Raw genomic sequence first — 21653 nt, 5'->3', positions numbered from 1 at the left:
AAATGATAAAGCATCCAAGACTACAAATTTTACAGTATGGAAAGCTGTGCAACTCTCATGCGTCGTATTCTGGAAATCTTTTGTCGGCAGTAAAGGTTTACATCGCACAACTTATTCCAAATTCAAAAATTAGGTTACACTAATGCCTCACCTACATTCCATCTACACCCTAACAATCATCAATAAAGAATATTTCTTTGGGTATGTGTATGTCTATCACCATTGATTTGCCTTTTGCGGTCCCTGGGAATCTGATGCCCTAAAGCCTCTAATGCTATGTACAACAGTTGAGAAGCAAATTACGGACAAGGATACACACACCACAAAAAGAACAAAATAAAATTTAACACTGAACACATATGACGTCACAGCCACGATAAAACTCAACGACATTTTACAGTAAAGCAAGGACCATGGCAGCATGAACCATACCAAAGATAAGGTCGGCCACCAACATCACAAATGATCATGCCTCCAGACTCAAACATCTGGAACCGATAGGAAGTACTGAGACATAAATATCCTGAATCTTAATTTATACTCCTTTGGTGAGATTACTGTTGGAGAAAGATTCTTGGGAACAACAAGTGATGTCTTCACCCAAGACTCTAGTTGTTTGTCCCAGGTATATTGCCTCAAGTAATCTATAATTCCGAACACAAGTTCCTTCTTCTGTTTGTCCACTCCAACAAACAAGGAGTAATCCATGACATTCATACGCTGAAAACATAAGAAATTCAACTTGTAAGCTTCAGCACCAACGCAATGGATGTGTACATTTTTACAAAAAAAAAACAGATGCATATATACTCGATAAAAAACTATTTCCAGGAACAAGCATACTTACACATAGAAAAGATGTATCGTTCCAAATAGCACGTTCCATGAGGTTTTTGGTTTTTCCTTCAATGTAGATAGGCATGGTACGCATGTCTTCAATAAAGTTTTGATCCAACAGTACACTCTCAGGATTTTTTGAGTCAGCGACATATCGTGAGAAAAGAGCACCCTTCAGATCATATCGACGTAGTATGTTACGTCCAAATAAAAGATTCTCCATAACCATGAAATTAGTCCTTGTCTCCTTACCATTCCTAATTTCCTTGACCTGCAAATAGTTATTAGAGATAATTAGAACATGAACATCAGATAGCACGAGTAATTAACAGTACAGAGCTTTGGGAAAGATTCATTCTGGACCTGATATATTCCCAGTATTTTAGCAAGGCAAGTAGGGTTACTTGAGGCCTGAGATACACCAAAATGCTTGAAGTATTCGAGGCCAAACTTTAAGAATGAGTCAAACTCTGTCTTCTTGATTTCTTTTATGATAAATCTGTCATCCATTGATTTCGCAAAAAAAGCCTTGCTCTTACCACCTTGTGCATTCCATATTTTACAACGGCTTATGGATGAAATATAAGCAAGTTCCGATGGGCAACATATCTTCCGAAGCTCATAGAATTGCCTTGCATATATAGAAACAACAGTGTATTTGCTCTTCAAAGCTAGCTTTTCACTATTCAGACAAATTTCAGGATGCATATCTTTTAATGCTGACAGAAATGAATCATAAAATCCAGATGTTGATTCCTCATATGTTAATGAGGATGCATTGCTTAACATACTATGATCCTTTTCTAAAGATTTATTTGTAGACACAACTGATGCCGGCATCGAGATACCTCTGGCCAAGTTGCTGGGTGCTACTTTATCTAGCTTGTTTCTAGATATAAGTTCATCCTTTTCAAATGCAGCTTCGGAGTAAATTCCTTGTTGTTCAGATATAGCTAGTGCATAACCAATAATGCTAGACACCTCTTCGTCAGCAATTGACAAGATATTACCACATGGGCCAACTGTAAAATGCATCAGGTGCATTTGGTATTTGAGCTGCGTCAGTGATGAAGAAGACGGGGTGTATTTGTTGATTAGATGAAACTTATCCAAAGAACCAAGTTGTATTTCTTTCTTGTACTCCCTTTCCAAGTGACTGAACTTACTCCAGACCCAGTCTCCTGTGCCATCACTTGCGAAATCCAGCAAGTTACGCAATACATGCAAGCCTTTACATGGAATGGCAACAGGGGGAATTTCATCGCCCCCTCTGGCTGGTGCAGGGTGTTCATCATTCTTGACTGGTAAAACACTTGATTTATCTAAGCAAACATGGTTAACATTCTGAACAGAGGAGTCAATTTTATGAGACCCATTTTCATCAGCAACACCTAGAGAAGACCCTTGCTCTTTGATTATTGAGTTCTCAGTAAGCTGATCCTTCTCTGAAATTATGCCGCTACGGGAATTGTCAAAATCGCCAGAAGAATTTATAGTTGCTTCTTCCTCCATTGCAATATTCGGGACAGATAGCGAGTCCCCATGTACGGCAATATTTTTACAACTTCTCAGCTCATTCTCCGCTTTGCTTTTGTGAGTAGAATTGTCAGACGATGTGGCATTTATTTTACTGTACTGGAGAAGATGACGAAGACGGATATCCCAAATATAAAATCCAAGAAGCAGTTGTTGATACAGCCAGTTCAAGCTAAGGATATCGTAAGCACAAGCCTCCGGTTTAGCAATGTGATCAAATGCATTCAGAGAAACCTTGTGTGCAGAGGATATGTTAACACCTTAACACATAAAATATAATAACCAACCCTTTGCTGAGGAAAAGAACTAATGGGAGAAAAAATAGGCTTACCTCAAATTCATCTTTCTCTTGTGCAAGCATACCATTGACTTCCAAAAATAATCCCTCATATGCCGAATTGTTCCTGTTTTCCCCCATGGCTTCACCAGAGTATCTTGATTTCATGCCTTGTATTATGTTTCCAATTTCAGAAAAGAGTAGCTTCCATTTAAGAAGGACCTTCAAGAATAGAAGTATGTTAAGATGCAAGAATAATAGAGCTAAAGATAAATGTATGGCTGCAGAAAAAAAATTGTAGGCACACACATTCTTAACTTCAACATCAAGCCACTCTTTTTTGTTTGGGTCATGAAACTGCAAAGCCATTGGTGGCTTACAAGCAGAATATATTTCAACAGACGAGTATCTGAACATAGCAACTTTAGATCCCAATCTGCATGTCATGAGATGAATATTTTTTAGTGATGTCATGTTGAAAATGAACTTATGAACCTAGGAGCATCTTCTGACATTTACCCAAAGAAACGTAGGCAGTCCCTATGCAGCAAATGTCCACATGTTGATAGCTTCTTAGCAGAAGAATGCGTTGAGAAACTGAGTTCAAGGAACTTCCCAAACGAGAGATTGCGTGCAGAGGAAGATATTATAACCCTATTTGTGGGATTACCACTACATCTCAAGCACCTGGTCCACATCCAAATTCTTCCTTGGTCCTGACCGGAAAGTGCTGCCCCCAACGGAAGGCTTCTTACAAGAACAGTGAGAGTACCATCACGGTGGGTGTAAGAGTACATGTGAGCTTCTGGAGGCTCAGCACATGATAAGCAATTGTGTTTCTGCAAGTAAAGTACTTGTTACTTAAACATAAATAAAGCCAATGAATGATTTGTTAGATTAACAAAAAAAAAGATGTATGACCTCACTAAGTAAAGTATCTTTCAGATATATCCCCAGAGATGTGTCAAAATACCCATAGTAAGTTATTCTGGAAAGATGACTCTGCTCACAAACTGCTTTATTCCTGATGTTTTGGCTGGACATCGAAATTAATATGGTCTGAGCATTTAAAGAAGTCCTAGTCTTCACATGAGTTTCATCATCCAAAGTTTCTTGGGAATTTTCGCCAGGAGCTTCTTTCTTCTGCATGCTTATTTTTTCTGACGTAGCAGTAAAGGTTGACCCACCAAACTCATCACATGAGGTTGACTCAGCAGAGTCGGAACATAATGTCTCACCAATAATTTTTGTCGAGTGATCTAGATCAGGCAGCGATGAATTAGACAGAATAGCTTGGCTGCCAGAACCTTTGGAACTCATTTCAGAATCATGAAGATGCTGTGACGTGGAATTTCTAGAGTTGGCTAGCTCTTTCATATTAGCATATTGCTCATCTGAAGTGCTAGAAGGAAAAAGCAACTGTGGTTCTGCTTTTAAATAGTCCTCTTTCTGTGTGGCATTTTTTTGGGTTATAAATGATCTTTGATCAGCAAAGAATGACGTTTCAAGGACCAAATGGTAAGCTGCAAAGACAGTGAAATGAAGGACTCGCTTAATCTTCTTCAAGATTTCACTTGTTGATCCTTTTAGCAATATCTACAAAATAATTTCATGCAATCAGAAATACCAAAACAAATCATACTAGTTACAATACTGAACATAAATGGCAATGTTAGCACTTAGCACAACCAAGGTGGAACAATGTGGTACGTTTTGAAGTTGTGCTATATATAAAGTTCACTGAAGCATAAATAACCCTTGCTATCAGAAAATGATAGTATTGCCACCGAATTTCCAACTCAATATACATAACAAAAAACAGCATAATGGTGTTACCAACAACATAATGAGCGATCAGAAAATGATTTGCTATCATAAACACAATTTGACTCAACCACACCACGGAAGACACACTAAGAATCGGATTATGGACCCAGCAGTGAAATTATCTGATCAGATTCGACATATTTGAAAAATGGTGAAGTACTGCTAACATGTATGAGCATTTTTTTTTTTTTTGAGAACTGAGTGCTAGCTCAGTGGCAAGGCTTGCGAATGCGCAGCCAGCCCACACCCGGGTTCGAGTCCCAACGGGACCGAATTAAACGGGGTGTTATCTAGCGCGTATAAATTCGCTGCTAGAGAGGTCTCATCATCTATCTAACAACGTATAGCCAAGGGAAGAAAAAATTATAAAGAGAGAAGTCTGACCAATCCAATTTATCAGAAACTCAGACAATACATAAAATGCAGAAATAAGGAAAAAACGAGAAGAAAACATACTGTGCATCCCTGAGGTTTTGGAAAACCCTCTAGAAATAAAAATGTTTTGCTTGACCTTCTTCCTCCTTCTACAGTATGATTATGCTCCTCAACAAACTTTTCGAAATGGATAGATTCACACTGCTTAATAAGGTTGGTTTTCTTGTGAACATCCTGCAACGAGATAATTGGGGAACCAGTGCAAAGAGCAATTCTTTCCAGCCGATGCATATTCATGTCACTAACCAAGGTAACTCCTTGTTTCTGAACATACTCATTTACATTTCGTGAAACCGCTTTCTCCACTAATATAACATCAGGATGCCATTTACCTATCGCATCACTGAGAGTTTTCTCCAACTGCTCGCTTTCCTGGTCAATGGTGACGAATGGAAATATTGTAAATCTTCTATATCATCAAGTATTGTCACTGGAACATAAATAAATTTGAGTGCGAGCATGCATGCGCACCTGTTTCATTGAATTCATCGACGAGAGCCCTGTGGAGAAGTTACCGATGGCGCCCTGAAGAATTAACAATTTCGGATGCTTAATGTTGGCTCTCATCTGCTTATGTGCAGCGCTCTTCTTAAAAACAAGACCGTTGATCACTTCACTATCAAAGAAAGAGAGTGAGTACAAATAGTTCAGGCATAATAAGGCAACAGAATGAGCAGTACAATAAGGAATGTTAGCACTTTACCTCTGCTGGCAAGATCCTGAAGCTATGCATTTCACCTTTACATACAACCCTGGATCCATTGAATTTCCAACATTGTCATCAGGCTTGACAAGTAAGGCAGCTTGCCATGATAAAGAAGCAACAATATCAAGCCAGGTGTTATCGGTTCCTTCATCAGACAAAGAGAACCCTTCAGCAGCCAAAAAACGACCAACAAGGATCTTGAATTGCCCATTCATAACTTCTGACATTGCTTTCTGCAATTGGTCTTCATGGCTATTCTTGCTTCTTTCCTCGTCGAAGCTATGATTTAAACTTGACTTACCCCACCCAGTGTCATTGTTGTCACTATCATCCTCAGGATTAGCGAGAGTATCAACATCATCATCCATATTTGCTGGTTCTGGTGGTAACCAAATGAGAGGATCTGAATCAAAGCTGGGCGACACTAGGGGATAAAGATAGTCGATTCCACTTTCAAAGTTGCCATCTGATTTCATGTCTGACTCGGTATTCAATATATTGTTGTAAACTATAGTATTTTCCTTGGTACTGTCACGTTGACCCATAACTTGCTCATTCAACGGAATTATTTCACCTCCTGGCATGGGAAGGCTAGTAACCTCTTCAACGTATATCACATTGGGTTTCTTAAGATCATTATCTTCCAATGATACACCATATTGCATTCCTGTAAGTTGGTCATTGGACAGGATATCTCTGTCAGGCTCTTTCGATACACTTGTGTCCAAGATAACATTAGAGGCATCAAATTTTTCCTTGGTGGTACCTTGATCAGTTTCCAACTGCGGTTGACCAGATATAATACTTTGGTCTGATGAAATGGGATTATTAGCACCATCATTGGATACGATGGCATGACTGGGTTGGCATTCATCCTCTTTTACTAGATTCCCCTTTTCCATCTCCATAAATTCATCACTGACAAAGATATCAGGATGAAGTTGGCCGGTATCTAGGAGTTCCTCTTCAGAGTCAGTATCCATGTGGGAGTGATCTGAGAGAAATACAAGACAAATAAAATTAAGCTAAGAAAGCAAATAATACTAATGACACATGTGTTATTATTTCAGTTATAAGAGAATATTGCACAAAAAAACATACCAAATCTTGAAAAGCAACTAGCAAAGCTGGAGAAAGAACTTGCTCGACTAAACAGAGGAGTGCCATAAGGAGTGCCGCAAGGGCTTGCTTGTGTGCTCAGCCGTTCCATCTCACCACTGGGAACTGATATTTTTTTACCGTGGGTACAGTTCTCCCAGCAAGAATCACTACAGGTAGGGACGTTATGTACCCCATCCACATTTGCCTCTTCTGATTCAACTGCATGACACATTTTACTCATGACACAGACTTGGCAGATTTATTGAGAGAGAAATATGACCACCTGCAAAGACAACAACCTTGAACCATCATGACTGCTAATCTCGAAACCGAAGGTACGCTACTCATCAAATATTAATCACGGCAAAACAAGGATTTTACAAAGGTCCAGGTCAGGGCAACAAGAAATCACCATTTAATCTATTTCATCATGTCTAGTTGTTCACTGATTTATAATTTTCAGCTGTTCTTTATGAACTCATTAGTTTACTCCGTTAGGCTAGTGCGGATGTGAATTCATGAGCTTGAGGTAACTCACAAAAAACTCTGGTACAATCCAGATGTGTTTTGGGAGTGTGCCAAAATACTTTAGTCAAGGCATAATCAAAGATAGAGCATGCTCGAGCAATCAGCATTGAGGACAACACTGTATTCTCACAGAAGAACAAGCATTGGGTATATTCCGAATTGCACTGGAGATATCACTGAGGACACAACCAGAACTAGTAAGGAAGTGCACAGAAACTAACAAAAATAACAAAGCAGCGGATGCTAGAAAACACACCACTAATCTCATAACATGGAACAGTTTACACACAACAAATAAGTTCAAATGGTGTATTGGCAAATACTAAATAAGCAGTGCTAGGATTTCTAGGAACATGAGAAACTAAACTGTAAAGGCTACAAGAACAGGTGTTCACTGAACGAAACAGAGTTTGCCAGCAGCAGAGGCCTCATAATTTAATACAGCAGAGAACACTAAGTCCACACCCATCATAATTTAACATCTCCAAAGTCCGAATAAATATAATACTCCGAAATAAATAATATTCTTCAGACGAAAAAATCACCACCGACGCATCGAAATACCCGGCACATTACACGCAACTGTACTCACAAACTAAGCCGGCGGCGTCAGGCAGAGGCGCCCCCGACGACTGCGGATGAGGCCGCGGCAGGCGATGAGGCGGCAGCAGAGCAGGACCAAGGTGGCGGGTACCGAGTCGGTGCCCGACCACGGCGGAGGCACGATAGGGCGGCGCAAGCCTGCCTACACCTACGGCGGCAGCTCAGCTCACGGACAGCGAAAACAAACAAAACCAAATGACCCCTCGCGCGCGATCGCCGTCGAGCTCCTCGGAGAAATCGCGATTGCTTGGCGTCGTCAAATAGGCACCCGAAATAAACCCACCGGATTCGGGAAAGGGCAAGGCATCATCACGAGAAAGCTTACGTGCGGGGGCGGAGAAGGCATATCCCGGTTGGAAATCCACCCGGCGAATCCGTCAGACCTTCACACAGGCGCGCGCGCACAAAAACCCGCAGAACACGCGCGCGGCCGCCAACCGGCGGCGAGTGGTCGGCGACGGAAGGGGGTGGGGCGGCCGCCACGGAATCTCTCGGAGCTCTCGATCTGGGGATTCTTCTCAGGAATGGCTCGGAACGGGATTGGGAAAGGAATGGAACAGGGAAGAAGAGGTGGGATCGGGTGAGCTGTGCGCGTATATATACGCACATACGCGCCGGAGCAGTTAAAGCTGGCAGTCCGCACGGGGTCGCGAAATGGTCCCGCCCGCGTATGAACTGAACTGGATCCGTCCGATTGCTTGCGGGCGCACGGAACGAGCGTATTTCGGGCGCGTATCGTGCGTGCGGTCTGCTCGTGCTCGGCCCAATCAAAACATTTCCGCTAGCCGTGCGATTTCAAGCGCCGATTTTTTGAATTAGGCTCGCTCCACGGAGCAGTAGAGCGCCGCTCGCTCAAGCTACCCGGCGGCTACACGTTTTGGGAACGATTTGGTGGTTTCGTGTACCTTTCACGGGTGCCTAATGCGATGTATTATCGGTTTTGATTCATGAAATGCGACGTGTATGTAGGTCCGGCTCTTGTATTTATGTAATTGTGATTTAGTCTGCTTTTTATGGAGAAATGGTCTTTATAATAGACAAAAGTTTTTCTAGCAATACTATTCCGGGAGATATGTAATAATTTATTTACTTTCTTGAATGAGCAATAGTTTCTATATCGCCCGTGTTCAATATTTTCTCATTAGTCTCGCCAGGCAGGTTCAAGAAACCGACAAGACGTGAAAAGGTTTTCTAGCGTTGGCACACAATTATCATGCCACCGTATATATTTTGTATATAGTAGTCACACCTGGATCCTTGTCCATGACTCCTCCTCCGCCTCTTGTGTGGTCTCCACATACGAGTGATGTGTATTATCGTGTGTCTTGATGCATGTTGTGACCGTTGTCCATAACAGTTGTGTTCCAGCACATGTTTGGCAAGGAGTGCCAACAATAATTCACCGGGCATTCTGGCTTGTTGTCGTGACGCGGAAGGGTTCTTGGGTTGCTTAGCCGAGGCCTATGATGAATATATGGTAACTAAAAGCAGTGGTGGAGATTGAGTGTGATTTTACAAGAGTCCAAAAGGTTTTATAGCGCTAGTGCAATTATCATGCCATTGTAGATATTTTGTATAGTGGCACATCTCTCTCACCGTCCATGACTCCTCTTGTACCTCTCGTTGGTCTCCTCATATGGGTGTTGTGCATGACCATGTACATGAATGCGTGTTTCGAGATCGACGATGGCAGCTGTCTTCCAGCAAAAAAATTGAGAGGAGGGTCGCAATTAATCTTTGGTGAGGTATGCTTTTTTAAGGCTAGGTTGGCTTGTTGTCATGAGGCATAAGAGATCTATAGTTTCTTAGGCGAGGCCTATGACTAATATGCATGGTAGAATTAAGGTAGTGGCGGAGGTTCAACATGCTTGCAAAAGGAGCCAAAATATTTGAACGATAGTTAAGCCGGTTAATCTATTTTTGTTGTGTTGTAAATGGGGTAAAGTGGTTTGACACATGTAGTTATGAAAAAAATCTTTGAGCTAGGATGGGCCTAAATAGTCCCAACTAAGCCTCGCCACCCATAAAAGCAATAATCTTCGACAGGTGGCCTCGCTTAAAGTGATAATTTTGAAAACAAAGAAGGCCAAGAAAGAAAGTCTCAAATGTGGCATCACATATGCGTTGGAGGTGGGACCTCAACAAATATTTGGCAAGATAGATGGATCCCTAACACTCCTGAGTTTATGAATTCCTGCATTCTATCAGTATCACTTGAAATTCACGAGTTAGAGGTTAACTTGATCCTCCCTGATGTAAATGATAATGTCTAGGCTTGGGGTGAGAACATATGGGGTGCACACTTTCATATCCTCATAGAAATCACTTTCCTTAGCCATAAGAACCCTCAACAACCATAATTTTGCTTGCCATCATCTAGTGAGGTAAATCTAGTCTGAAAAGGTTATAGTAACATACATAGGCTTAACAAGATTCTTCTTGATTATTGGCTATTGAAGAACTATGTGTCATGGTCTTATTCAATAATGATTCTTTGATGGGACATCTTGGACCTCATTCAAGGACTTGTTTAATATCAAGTTTCCTAACCTCCATCATGTCTTGTGGGCTAATGACATGTTGACAATTCCTTTTGCCCAACCTCGGATTTTGGAGGTATTTCCTACAAAATGTGTTTGAGGTGGATGTCATGCAAGAAATGGTCATTGCCATGGTGTTACTATTGGAGCTTTCAAATGCTTTCAAATGTGCTCTCACATTGCTACTGATTTGATGATGTTGATAAAGTCTCTGAAGTGTCAACAATCACCCGATAGATGCATGATTTGGTCTACGCCAACAACAAATGTTGTCAATATTGAATCTGATCTAGTTGTTGATGCTAATGATCATACTGGAGAACCAGATCTACTATTCGCAATGCAAGGAGAGAGTTTCTTGCTGCAAGACTGAAGTGTTCTGATTTAATAGAGAAAGCTTTGACATCCTAAGCCATCGGTTGCAAAGATCGTTCACTTCCTTTCTAACTATTGGATGTTGAAAATGTCCACCTAAAAACTGATTGGAGGGTTTGAATGAACACTCTAAGCCACAAAAGAAGAATAAGGCAGCGATCGTTCTAATCTTTAATGAAATTGAATAGCTAAGTGTTTTCACTTATTTTCGTTTAGCTTTGTAACTTATAAACAAGCCTCCACATTGTTGTTGTAGAACACTTGTCTTGATTGGGGTCTACTAGCTATTGATACGGTATTGCATGCTCTTATTCATTGTTCGTTTGTGTGGATATTCTGAACCTCCTTCAAGGACTTGTTTCATATTAGTTTCCTAAGATTTGTCCTATCACATGGGCGAGAGACCTCATTTACAATACCTTGTTCCCAACCTTGGATGTTGGAGCTATTACCTGCATAATATAGTTGATCTCGATAGCAAAAAGCAATCGTCTCCTTGTTGATTGATTGTTGGAGCTTTTAGTAGCATTCAAATGGGCTCGTTGCACTGGTGGGGACTTGACGATGCTGATAAAATCTCCAAAGTATCAACAATCACTAGAGGAATGCATTCGTCCCCTCAACTCTAATGCAACCTTTGATAATAGTACTCATGTGGGAGCAAATGACTATTAATTGCAGTGGAGAGACATAATTTCTTGTTGCATGACTGAAGTGGTAGGATTTAATGGAAAATGCTTTGACAATGGAATCTTTTCCCTTAAGAGATGGTATGCCCATTGACAAATTTTAAATGTTGAAAAACATCCATTGGAAAATGATTGTGATGGTTCGATTGAACTCAGGGAATACCAAAAGAATAACATGGTGGTGATCTTGCCAATTCTAAATGTGACTGAGTAGCTAAATGTGTTTTTCTACTTATTTTTATTTTGGCTTTGTAAAACGTGGGTCAAATTCAGTTGCTCACTTAGCTGCTAAAAAGCCTCAAGATTGTTGCAGGAGTGTGCCTGGTTCATGGGGGTACCAGCAATTTATAACCCATGTATCCAACATGACATGCATTGCTTGTGTTGATCAAGAAATATAAGCTCTTGATTCACAAAAATTATATTACCGGGGATGAATTTTTTTTATCTAAATTAAGTTTTGCATCAAACATTGTTAAAGGAGCATTGTATGGGTTGGATTATAAAGTTTTTTCGTCACTACATGAACAACAAAATGATACTATGAATCTAGTTTTGGTTTCTTTAATGAAATTGCAAGGAAAGGGTTGTTTTTTGGATATTTGTGGCCTGTGGGAAAACCTAGAGCTATGGTCCCTTAATGTATTTTATGAAGAACATCGTGAAACAACTCATGAAGCTCTAGGACTACTCGATAGGTAAGTAATGTAAATCCATGAGAATTTTCAAATTGCAATGGTGACTAGAACTTGGAACCGCGAAATTGTATGTATTAGGGCGTAGTAGTGCATATATAATTTGATTACCTAGTTTCAAATTGCGCTAGTTCAAGCTTTAAAGAAAAGTACACTGCCGATTGACTGTAACAAATTTTCTTCACCAATGACAATGGCAAAACCTTTTGCCATCGTTTCAAACAGAAAAAAACGGATGTACATGGCACGCGTAGGCTGCTAGTCTACATAACTACATGAATACGTATTATTCAGAGGACAAAATAAAGGTGACCAACTAATCATGCCTTGGAACGGAAATCAGTTTAATACTAGAACAGAAGGTACGTCCCCAGTTCATATGGAGACATATCTCAGAGGACCCGCTGCTGGGCCTGCATAAGCGCGTCGAGCTAGCGCAATGCCTAGCCAAGCAGCTGGCGCTTTCCACCTAGACGTGCACGCTGTCTCGGCGCGTGCTGTAGAATAATAGAGAGGGAGAGAGATATGCGGAATATGATGGATATATTATTGAGCCTCATGGGCAAGTATATATATGCGTACATGGATTATTTTGGAGTGCAAAGCAAGACACGAGAGTCCTATCTCTATCCTAGACTATCGTTTATACGTACACGAAATATATCTCTAACACGTACGATACGACGGCGGTGGAGAAGGCACACCGGAGGACGGGGTGGGTCCACGCGCGCCACCGCCACAGCACAAACGCGCGTGCACCGCGGAATCGCGGTGTCGGCGAACGCCTGACTCTTCGCGGCGGCACGAGTCCAGGCTGCAAAAGCCATGGAAGTATGGAACATTCTTCCAGGTAGACGACACACGACCAAACTAGCGTGTCATAGATTAATGCCTGCCTGTCAGCTACTGTGCTTACTAACCGGCTGCCATGTGACGTGAGATCTATAATCTTGATGACGCTGTGGGATCTGCCATACGCATGCTCACTTGTAAATTGTAGTCCTAGTACGTCCCTAACATAAAGTATGCATGGCTCATGTATGCCACATCACCTTGGTCCTGAAAAGACTATCATTTTCTAGGAAACATAATTTGGCTTGTCCGTGCATATGAACTCGTTGTTAAAAAAAAAAAAAAATTTAGAAAACAGTTGCTTATACATCTCGACAAATTTTTTCGGAAAAAGAGATGACAAGTGTACATAAATTTGGGGGAAAAAGTAACATTTTTTATGTCCCATGTAAAAAAAAGCACAATTTTCGATACTCCAACATGACTATTCACCATGTCTGGCCATGGGCAGCCCGGCCCGAAAAACCCGAGCCTAGGACTGAAAAACGTTGCCCCGACAACCGGGCCGGGCTAGGCCTGGGTAGCCCGAAAATGCACTTAACACTATGGCCCGGTATGCGGCCCAACGGGCTTCATGGGTATTTGGCCGGGCCGAACCGGGCTTGGACCTGATTTTTTTAGTGTCGGGCTTTTCTCGGCCTAGCCTGGCCCGGCACATGGCCAGGTATACTATTCATGGAGCCAAAACACCACCGCCTTCTCAAAGGAAGTTAGCCAAACGGCCAACACAATGTTTATAGTCTTGCAAATCTCATGGGTAGACTATCGCTCTCGCAATAGCAAAGCACTCCACACCGCCAACCGAACACGGCTACTCGCCCTGTCCCCCCCCCCCCCCCCCCCATCATCAACACATATAGCATGCGTCTGAAATGCTCACCTCGAAAAGTATCGCCTTCTGCCATAGGTCCACCTCGCTTTTGATTTCCTTTGAAAGTTGGATGTTGAGCTCCGCACACGACTTATCTTGTTAGGCCCTCCTCAACTAAGGGTGGTGTTCGGGTATTTTAAGATTTGGAATGTCAAGTCGTCTCACCGATGGGGAGCAAACGTTGCTCCTAAGCACATTATCAGTTGCGATGTTCATCAGGTTTAGGAAGATAAGAGTTTGCACTGAAATTTTCCTTGTTTCTTGTAGGAGAAGCTGAGAGCGCCGAGAGACGTTGCTACCGTTCTAAGTGAATACACACTGACATACGTGACAAGTCACTCATGAAACTCGTGTGTGAATAGAGTGCAGAGGAAAGAAGGCTAAGAAGTGATTAAGCATGTCAATTTTTTTGGGGGCCAAATGGGTATGAGAACTCATGTGCACTTTCACAAAAAAATAACATTGTGTGCCATGTGTCTTGACGTATGTAAAGTTCAGGGTCTCCAGAGACCGAGTTGCAGGCTCGTAGTGCATGTTATTTTGATGGCAAGGTTATGGTTATTTCGTAGGAATGAACTCGTCAAGCTTACAAACATTTTATACTCCAAATGCTAAAGAGAAGTCTATCGGACGAGGGAACCAAGAAAAGTAACATATTGCCATTGGCCGGCGGATTGAGATATTATATTCGTCGGATTTCCTAAAAAGAAATGGAGATATTCGTTGCTCTCAAAGCTCACGAGTCATCGCCGATCTTCCATTCTCCCGGTCGTTCTCACCACCTGAAGACAATTGGCGAATGTTTTACTATAAATAATATGATGTAGCACTCGCGAATCGGTAGATTAGAGAGCAAGACATGGTGGCGAATTGGTCCAGAGTGTTTCGTAGCGGAGATTCACTTTCTTCTCAAACAATTAACGGACTAAATTATGGTTGCCATCCCCGCGTTACTAATTAGGGTGTGCCTATGTTTTAGTTGACTGAGATTTTCTTAAGTCTCAGTCAATTTAGAAAAGTGCAACTACAGTTCAAAGAAAAGTGCAACTCGGTTCAGTTGCACATTTCTATCAGAAAAGTGCAATTGCATTTTTTTTAACAGAAAAGTGCAACCCAAAGCACATTTTTGTAAGTGACTTAGACTTAAAAAAATCTCAGTTGACTGAGACATAGCAAAACCGTACTAATTAATCCCAAAAAAAGAGCACCATGTACGTGTCAATATTATGTGATTGGAATTTCGTTGCACCAGCTCAAAAGGTGAAAGAGAAAAAGCTCCACATATCGAAGGCCACTAGGTTGCTTCAGCAGGAAGGTTTTTATGTTTCGAATCTCTTGAAAAAGCAATAACATGCATCAGAGCACATTTTCAGGAAAAACTTCGCTGTCGCCAGTACAAGATCTTTTCGTTTTCCTGATATACTTAAAAGAAGGAAATATTTTTCCTGACCTATGCGAGCATTGAATTCTTTCTCCCAAAATTTCAGAACCCTCGAGCCCATCACATCTGAAATTGCGAGGCAGACTCTGTAGCCCATCTCTTAATGGGCTTTATGGAACTGGAGCAACAATCTCTCTTTCTTTCGGCCCCTTATCCACATCCACAACTTCCCACACGCTTCTTCCCACCAAACCCAGCAGCGCCATGCCACTGCCGCTGCTGCCCGCCGTGGGCGGGGTCACCGCGGCGCCGCTAGCTCCGGCCACCGCCACCCCAGCCGCTACTCCTCTTAGGTATCGCCCCGTACGACTCCGCGCACCTCCTTCGACGGCATCCTCTCCGTCCACCTCGGCGGTCTCCAGCCCACGGCCTCCACCGTCCGCGAGGCATTCCCGCAAGCACATGGCGGGCAGAGGCGACGCCCCGGCGAGGCCCTCCAAGGACCGCGTCTTCTTCCTCGACGTCAACCCCATCTGCTTCCGAGGCTCCCAGCGCAGCCTCGGCGCCTTCGCGCGATGGCTCGCGCTCTTCTTCTCGCACGTCAGCCTCCGTGACCCCGTTGTCGCCGTGAGGACACCCTCCCAGACCTTGTACTGGAGTAATCTTTGCATTTCCTTTCAGTAGTTTCTCAATTTATGTCTCATTGTGCTAGGTTTTCGATGGGGCAGGCGGGAACGAGTACCGGAGGCGGCTGATGCCGTCCTACAAAGCCCACCGGACTCGCGGCGTAGGCACCGGTGCCGATTCGCGCGTGGTAGACGTGCTCCGCGAGTGCAATGTTCCGGTGAGTCAGTGACCGAAGCAGAGATGGCAAGCACGGCTGTATTAAATTGTGCAGTCCACAATGTCTGTGTGTTATATAATTCTGACGCTAATTTGTTTTGTGAACGGCAAAGTCAGATCGTGCAAGTCGATGGATATGAGGCAGATGATGTAGTGGCTACCTTAACACACCAAGTTCTGCAGGAAGGTTATAGAGCTGTCATTGGCTCACCAGATAAGGACTTCAAGCAGCTGATATCTGAAGATGTTCAGCTAGTCATGCCCATTCCTGAGATTGGCCGATGGTCCTTTTATACGCTGAGGCATTATGTTGCACAGTACAAATGCGATCCAACTGTAGATTTAAGCCTCAGTGAGTGTATACATTTTATGTTAATCTGCAACCATTCCCTACTTTAATCATTATTTGCAGTCTGGTTATTTATTTTGAACTGATGAATTGGAAGTAATGCTGCTTAGGGTGCTTCATGGGTGATGAGGCAGATGGTGTTCCTGGAATCCAGCATCTGGCTCCTGGTTTTGGTCGCAAGACTGCAGTGAAACTACTGAACAAACACGGTTCATTAGAAAACTTGCTTAAGACAGCTGCGATTAGAACTGTTGGCAAGGAGTACGCCCAGGATGTTCTCGTCAAGCATGCAGATTACTTGCGGAAAAACTATGAAGTTCTTAGCTTGAGGAGGTATAAATTCACAGATATACTAAGCGCGCTAAACTTCCATCTGCTCTTATCCATGCCATGGAAGTATATACATGATCTCTGCACTTTGGACTCAATGTAGGTAGCTTAGCGCACTATTAAAATATGGAACCTACATTGTACTTCATTATCACGCAATAGTGTGTCAATATAGCATATCAGAATAAGCTACAGAACTTAGTTGTATTTTATATTTTTATTATTACACAAGAGTGTATAAATATACGTAGTATTAGCATACCAGAAGCATGGCTGCAGGTATGGTTTTATAGTAATGTTGAACTGATTTTTTTATGGCGTGCGAAAATTTGACATATTCTCTCTCTGTGCGCAGGGATGTAAATGTTCAGCTTGACGAGAGATGGTTATCCACGAGGGACACTTGCAATGACACCAGCGTATTATCTAATTTCATCCTTAAATTCAATGAAGGAAAATGCTAAATAGCAGGTACAGCAAAATATAGTACTACCAATTTTTTTTTCCTCATAAGCTCTACGTATCAGGCAGGATTTCAATAGTTAGATGATGTTAGCTCCTACCCATACTAAATGTTGGGTGCAGCCTTCTCTCAATCTCTCAGCTCATTCTTAGTGGACACACACATGAGCAAGGAGAACAGGGGAGAAACTTGCTTGAGCAACAAATGCTCTTCCACTATTATATAGCAACATATGCTACATCTTGGCTTACAACTTTTTTCTCCATATGGGGTGCCTCTCCTTATATAGAGGCTTTAGGTCGGTGCTACAGTAACCGACCTAGACAACTAATGTCTAGTTGGCTTCTACTAAGCAAAACCAATCTTGGAGATGGCTGGTCAAATCCAACTTGGGGACTGCTAGTCAAAGCCAACTTGGAGATTGCTGCACACAACTCATGTGCCCTGTTCTCACACACAGCAAGCACACAACCTATGTGTGCTATTCACACTACAGCCTGCACTCAACCTACGTATGCAGGTCACACCATGACAAGATTATATTTAGGCTAACAATCACCCCCCTAATCTTGTCATCTTCTTCCTCGTCTCCAGGATCTCCTTGTTCAACGGCGACCAACGCCGCAACTTCTTCCTGCCACTTCATCTTGAGACGCGCACTTGGCTGCTTGATCCGCACATACCGGCCGCACGCACAACGCGCTCCAACACGCACAACGCCGCAGGCCTTCAACAGATCACCAACGCGCTCAGACGCACGACGTGGACCGGATACATACAAGCTGGGCACACCCGCCATGGGCACACCTAGCCACCCTGGCTACCCACAAAAGCTAAGAAGCTCAAGTCGGCCTATGCCAAACAGATGGCTCTTCGAGGAGAGACCGGCAGCTCCGATTCTGAAGACGAGCCTCGGAGAGGGGATGCGCAAGACAAGTGCCGAAAAAGGCCTTCACCGGACCGCCCCTCGAAGGTCATCGTACACCGCCCTAGGGCAGCTTCGACTTCGCAGCAAGAGGAGACCACCACGAAGACATTCAGACACGCCGGAACGGAGCCGACTAACATGACCTTGCCGCAACCAAACCTTGGTCACCACCATCGTCGTTGCCTCTCAAGCCTCCACCCCGGAACACCCGAAATGGCCACGTACAACCTAGACGCGGAGCAGTGCCGCCAAGGCCTGCTTGTCCTCTCGCTGAGAGACTGCGGCGTCCTCGATCGCGCCCTAGAGCGATGCCGCCTGCAGGTTCACCTCCATCACCATGGCCCAGTTGGTGTAGTCTCCGCGCTTGAGCATTGGGAAGACGAGGCTCGTACCGCCGCCTCCGCCGTTAGTCATCTCGCGGATCACCTCCCGCTGTACCACGACCTCGCCCCCGCCGTGTCGCACCCTGCTCCGTCCTCGACTTGGCGATCGCCGTCGCTCGTTTGCCGGAGGAGGGGTCGCGGACGCACGCTGCTGCTGGAGAGGTGGTGGTGTCGCGGCTTTCCAACTTGGTGCTCTAGTGCTGGTATGAGGCCACTGCGCCACGGCCGCCGCAGCCTCCATACTGCTGTGCAACGCCTCCATGCCGCCGTGCGCACGACGTCACAGCGCGCCGCCTCCACATCCGCCGGGCTCGCCACGGACTCACCGCTCGCCATGGCCCCGAACCATGAGGCTCTGATACCAATTGTTAGCTCCTACCCATACTAAATGTTGGGTGCAGCCTTCTCTCAATCTCTCAGCTCATTCTTAGTGGACACACACATGAGCAAGGAGAACAGGGGAGAAACTTGCTTGAGCAACAAATGCTCTTCCACTATTATATAGCAACATATGCTACATCTTGGCTTACAACTTTTTTCTCCATATGGGGTGCCTCTCCTTATATAGAGGCTTTAGGTCGTTAGCTCCTACCCATACTAAATGTTGGGTGCAGCCTTCTCTCAATCTCTCAGCTCATTCTTAGTGGACACACACATGAGCAAGGAGAACAGGGGAGAAACTTGCTTGAGCAACAAATGCTCTTCCACTATTATATAGCAACATATGCTACATCTTGGCTTACAACTTTTTTCTCCATATGGGGTGCCTCTCCTTATATAGAGGCTTTAGGTCGGTGCTACAGTAACCGACCTAGACAACTAATGTCTAGTTGGCTTCTACTAAGCAAAACCAATCTTGGAGATGGCTGGTCAAATCCAACTTGGGGACTGCTAGTCAAAGCCAACTTGGAGATTGCTGCACACAACTCATGTGCCCTGTTCTCACACACAGCAAGCACACAACCTATGTGTGCTATTCACACTACAGCCTGCACTCAACCTACGTATGCAGGTCACACCATGACAAGATTATATTTAGGCTAACAGATGACACCTAATCTCTAGCATTTAGACAACAATGTTGCTTGGTCAGAGAATTTTTGTCACTGGTCATTATTTGTAGTATACTGAGATTTACTGGTATAACCACACGGATCCTTTTGCTTGACGTGGCTGGGAGGTCTCTTTTTCATGTGTAGTTGATCTCCTGGGGTAAACTAAAAGTAGTATACATTGTGTTATACATTGTGTTTGGTCAATTAAGTATGAAATTCTTGGCCTGGGGATTCTATATTACAGTACTTGTTCTGGCATCCGCCAGGTGCTGTCTATAATTTAACAGAAGGGTCTTCATTGCAGTATCCGTATATGCAAATGTTTGCCGGTTTCCTAGATACTCATGCTCTGAAGATGTCAGACACAGTAGCATTACTCAGTGCGTGTTAATGGCGATTCTAGTTTCAGAACTGGAATCGAACAGATGTAGTATCTAACCGACCTACTCTTCTTTCCTATACGGTTGAACACGCAGGCGATGATGCTGGATACAGAATGCAGAGACGTGGTCCAGTCCAGGAGCAGTTTTACTGGTACGTGCATAGTCAGAGCGAGTCATCATCGTCTCACCTACATGCTACTATCTCGGTGCTTTTGTCATGCTAGTGACATATCTCGGAGGAACCAACAAAGATTCAGGAAGATCTTCTGAAAAAAAGAAAGATTTAGGAAGAGAGCCATCTGCAGTCTGCAGAGCACGCCGTGGCGACAGATCTAATAGCCTGATACTCTGATGGATCCTCGGATGCTACTACTCGCTGCTAATTGAATAACCTGTGCTGGTCTCGATTCAAGGAACGCTTGCCCGGTGATAGCAAGGCTTTGTAAAATGGATGGCTGATTGACCTGGCTAGATAAGAATGATTCTGGTGTGCATAACTATGCTCTGTTTGTAGCTTTTTTTTCTTTCGTTAACAATTCAGTTCATCAAAGTAAAGTTTGATGACGGGCCCAGAAGGATGGGGTACTGGAAGTTATATAATGATTTGGAAAGAGCATCTTGTTGCCTCGAGATCGAGAGGCATGGCCTGTACCTGAAATCTTGGGGACTTGGTCGTGCAAGGCTCCAAAAAAGCAGCAGCGCGACCGTTGCAATCGAATGGAATCCAAGGTCGAGCACTCCAGCCATAGGAACAGCCTCAGATCAGATCCTACTCCGTTCTACATAGGCGCGTTTAGTAGCCTTCAGTGGCTGACTGTGCCAGTGAGATGGGCTGACGTGAGCGTCACGAACGGGGGCCATGGCCATAAAATGCGGTTCGTTTGGTAGGACTTTTCTGCACCAGAGAGGGAACCCAGGCCCCATTGTTTGGGTGCTTACACATACTACTTTCTTCCATGCTCGTGCAGTCTATACCTTGTTTGGTTGCAGATAGGAGCGAGTTGTGGTAACCTCTTCGTTTAGAGTGGTGAGGTTACCCAGTAGTGCTAACTGAATAACAAGACATTCAGCAGATTCAGTGCATCAAAAGCTGCTGGTAATACACAACAACTACTTAGGGGGCGATGCATCATGAGCGAAGCAACTATACTTCGTGATGCATCACAGGTTCATCACACGAGGGGTTAGTATATACCACCTCGAATAAATTCAATGTAACAGACCGGGGATCAGGTTGTAGCAAGTCCTAGCTAATGGAGGGATACGAGACCACCTCCCAAAATCAGCAGATCATGACCAAGGATGCAGAATCACTAAGCAGGAAACTACTTGCGAAGCCAGGTCGTAAGCCAACTCCTCCTTTCCGGTGGCTGCAACTTACGGTATTCGGTGTACTCTTTTTCGTTGTCTGCAATGAAGTCGGTAGCCCTGACCAGCAAGTTAGGTTGAAACAGTTGCGCCCTGCAGACAAACGGGTGCGTGAAGATCGTCTTCATCTGAGCATAGTTCGTGATCGGGGTCCCGACGTACTAATGATGCCTCGGGTAGTGCTGCAATCCACACGGAACAATTGTTAGTGCAGACGATATTCACATACAGCTCTATGAAGGACCTCAATGAGGCTTACTACCTGAATGAACTCGTCCACCGTATCTTCATCAGCAGC

At 43.7% G+C, this 21653-nt stretch overlaps 2 protein-coding genes across 3 annotated transcripts; one reads left to right on the top strand and one right to left on the bottom strand.

Moving 5' to 3' along the window:
* Positions 1 to 328: 328 nt before the first annotated feature.
* LOC127344187 (putative 1-phosphatidylinositol-3-phosphate 5-kinase FAB1D) lies at positions 329 to 8301 on the bottom strand. 2 transcript variants are annotated; one of them, XM_051370409.2, is made up of 12 exons: positions 8176 to 8301; positions 6720 to 7002; positions 5616 to 6612; positions 5384 to 5528; positions 4934 to 5284; positions 3572 to 4246; positions 3170 to 3489; positions 2969 to 3086; positions 2705 to 2872; positions 1201 to 2607; positions 848 to 1108; positions 329 to 720 (listed from the first exon to the last, which is right to left on the bottom strand). In XM_051370409.2, exons 2-12 carry the CDS (start codon positions 6958 to 6960, stop codon positions 481 to 483), a joined length of 4923 nt encoding a protein of 1640 aa, XP_051226369.1. In that variant the 5' UTR covers positions 6961 to 7002; positions 8176 to 8301; the 3' UTR covers positions 329 to 480. The 2 variants fall into 2 exon arrangements, with proteins under 2 accessions (XP_051226369.1, XP_051226368.1); XM_051370408.2 differs by having other exon boundaries at positions 2960 to 3086; positions 8176 to 8300.
* A 7187-nt stretch (positions 8302 to 15488) lies between these two features.
* On the top strand, positions 15489 to 20598 carry LOC127344188 (uncharacterized). Its single transcript, XM_051370411.1, has 6 exons — positions 15489 to 15880; positions 15966 to 16097; positions 16214 to 16448; positions 16556 to 16778; positions 17131 to 17246; positions 20081 to 20598. Exons 1-5 carry the CDS (start codon positions 15518 to 15520, stop codon positions 17237 to 17239), a joined length of 1062 nt encoding a protein of 353 aa, XP_051226371.1. The 5' UTR covers positions 15489 to 15517; the 3' UTR covers positions 17240 to 17246; positions 20081 to 20598.
* Positions 20599 to 21653: the final 1055 nt, after the last annotated feature.

This window comes from Lolium perenne, chromosome 3 (genome assembly GCF_019359855.2).
Source record: "Lolium perenne isolate Kyuss_39 chromosome 3, Kyuss_2.0, whole genome shotgun sequence".
In the NCBI taxonomy this organism is placed as follows: Eukaryota; Viridiplantae; Streptophyta; class Magnoliopsida; order Poales; family Poaceae; genus Lolium; species Lolium perenne.
Note: the sequence above shows the minus strand (reverse complement) of the source record. Positions and strands in the feature narration are given on the sequence as shown.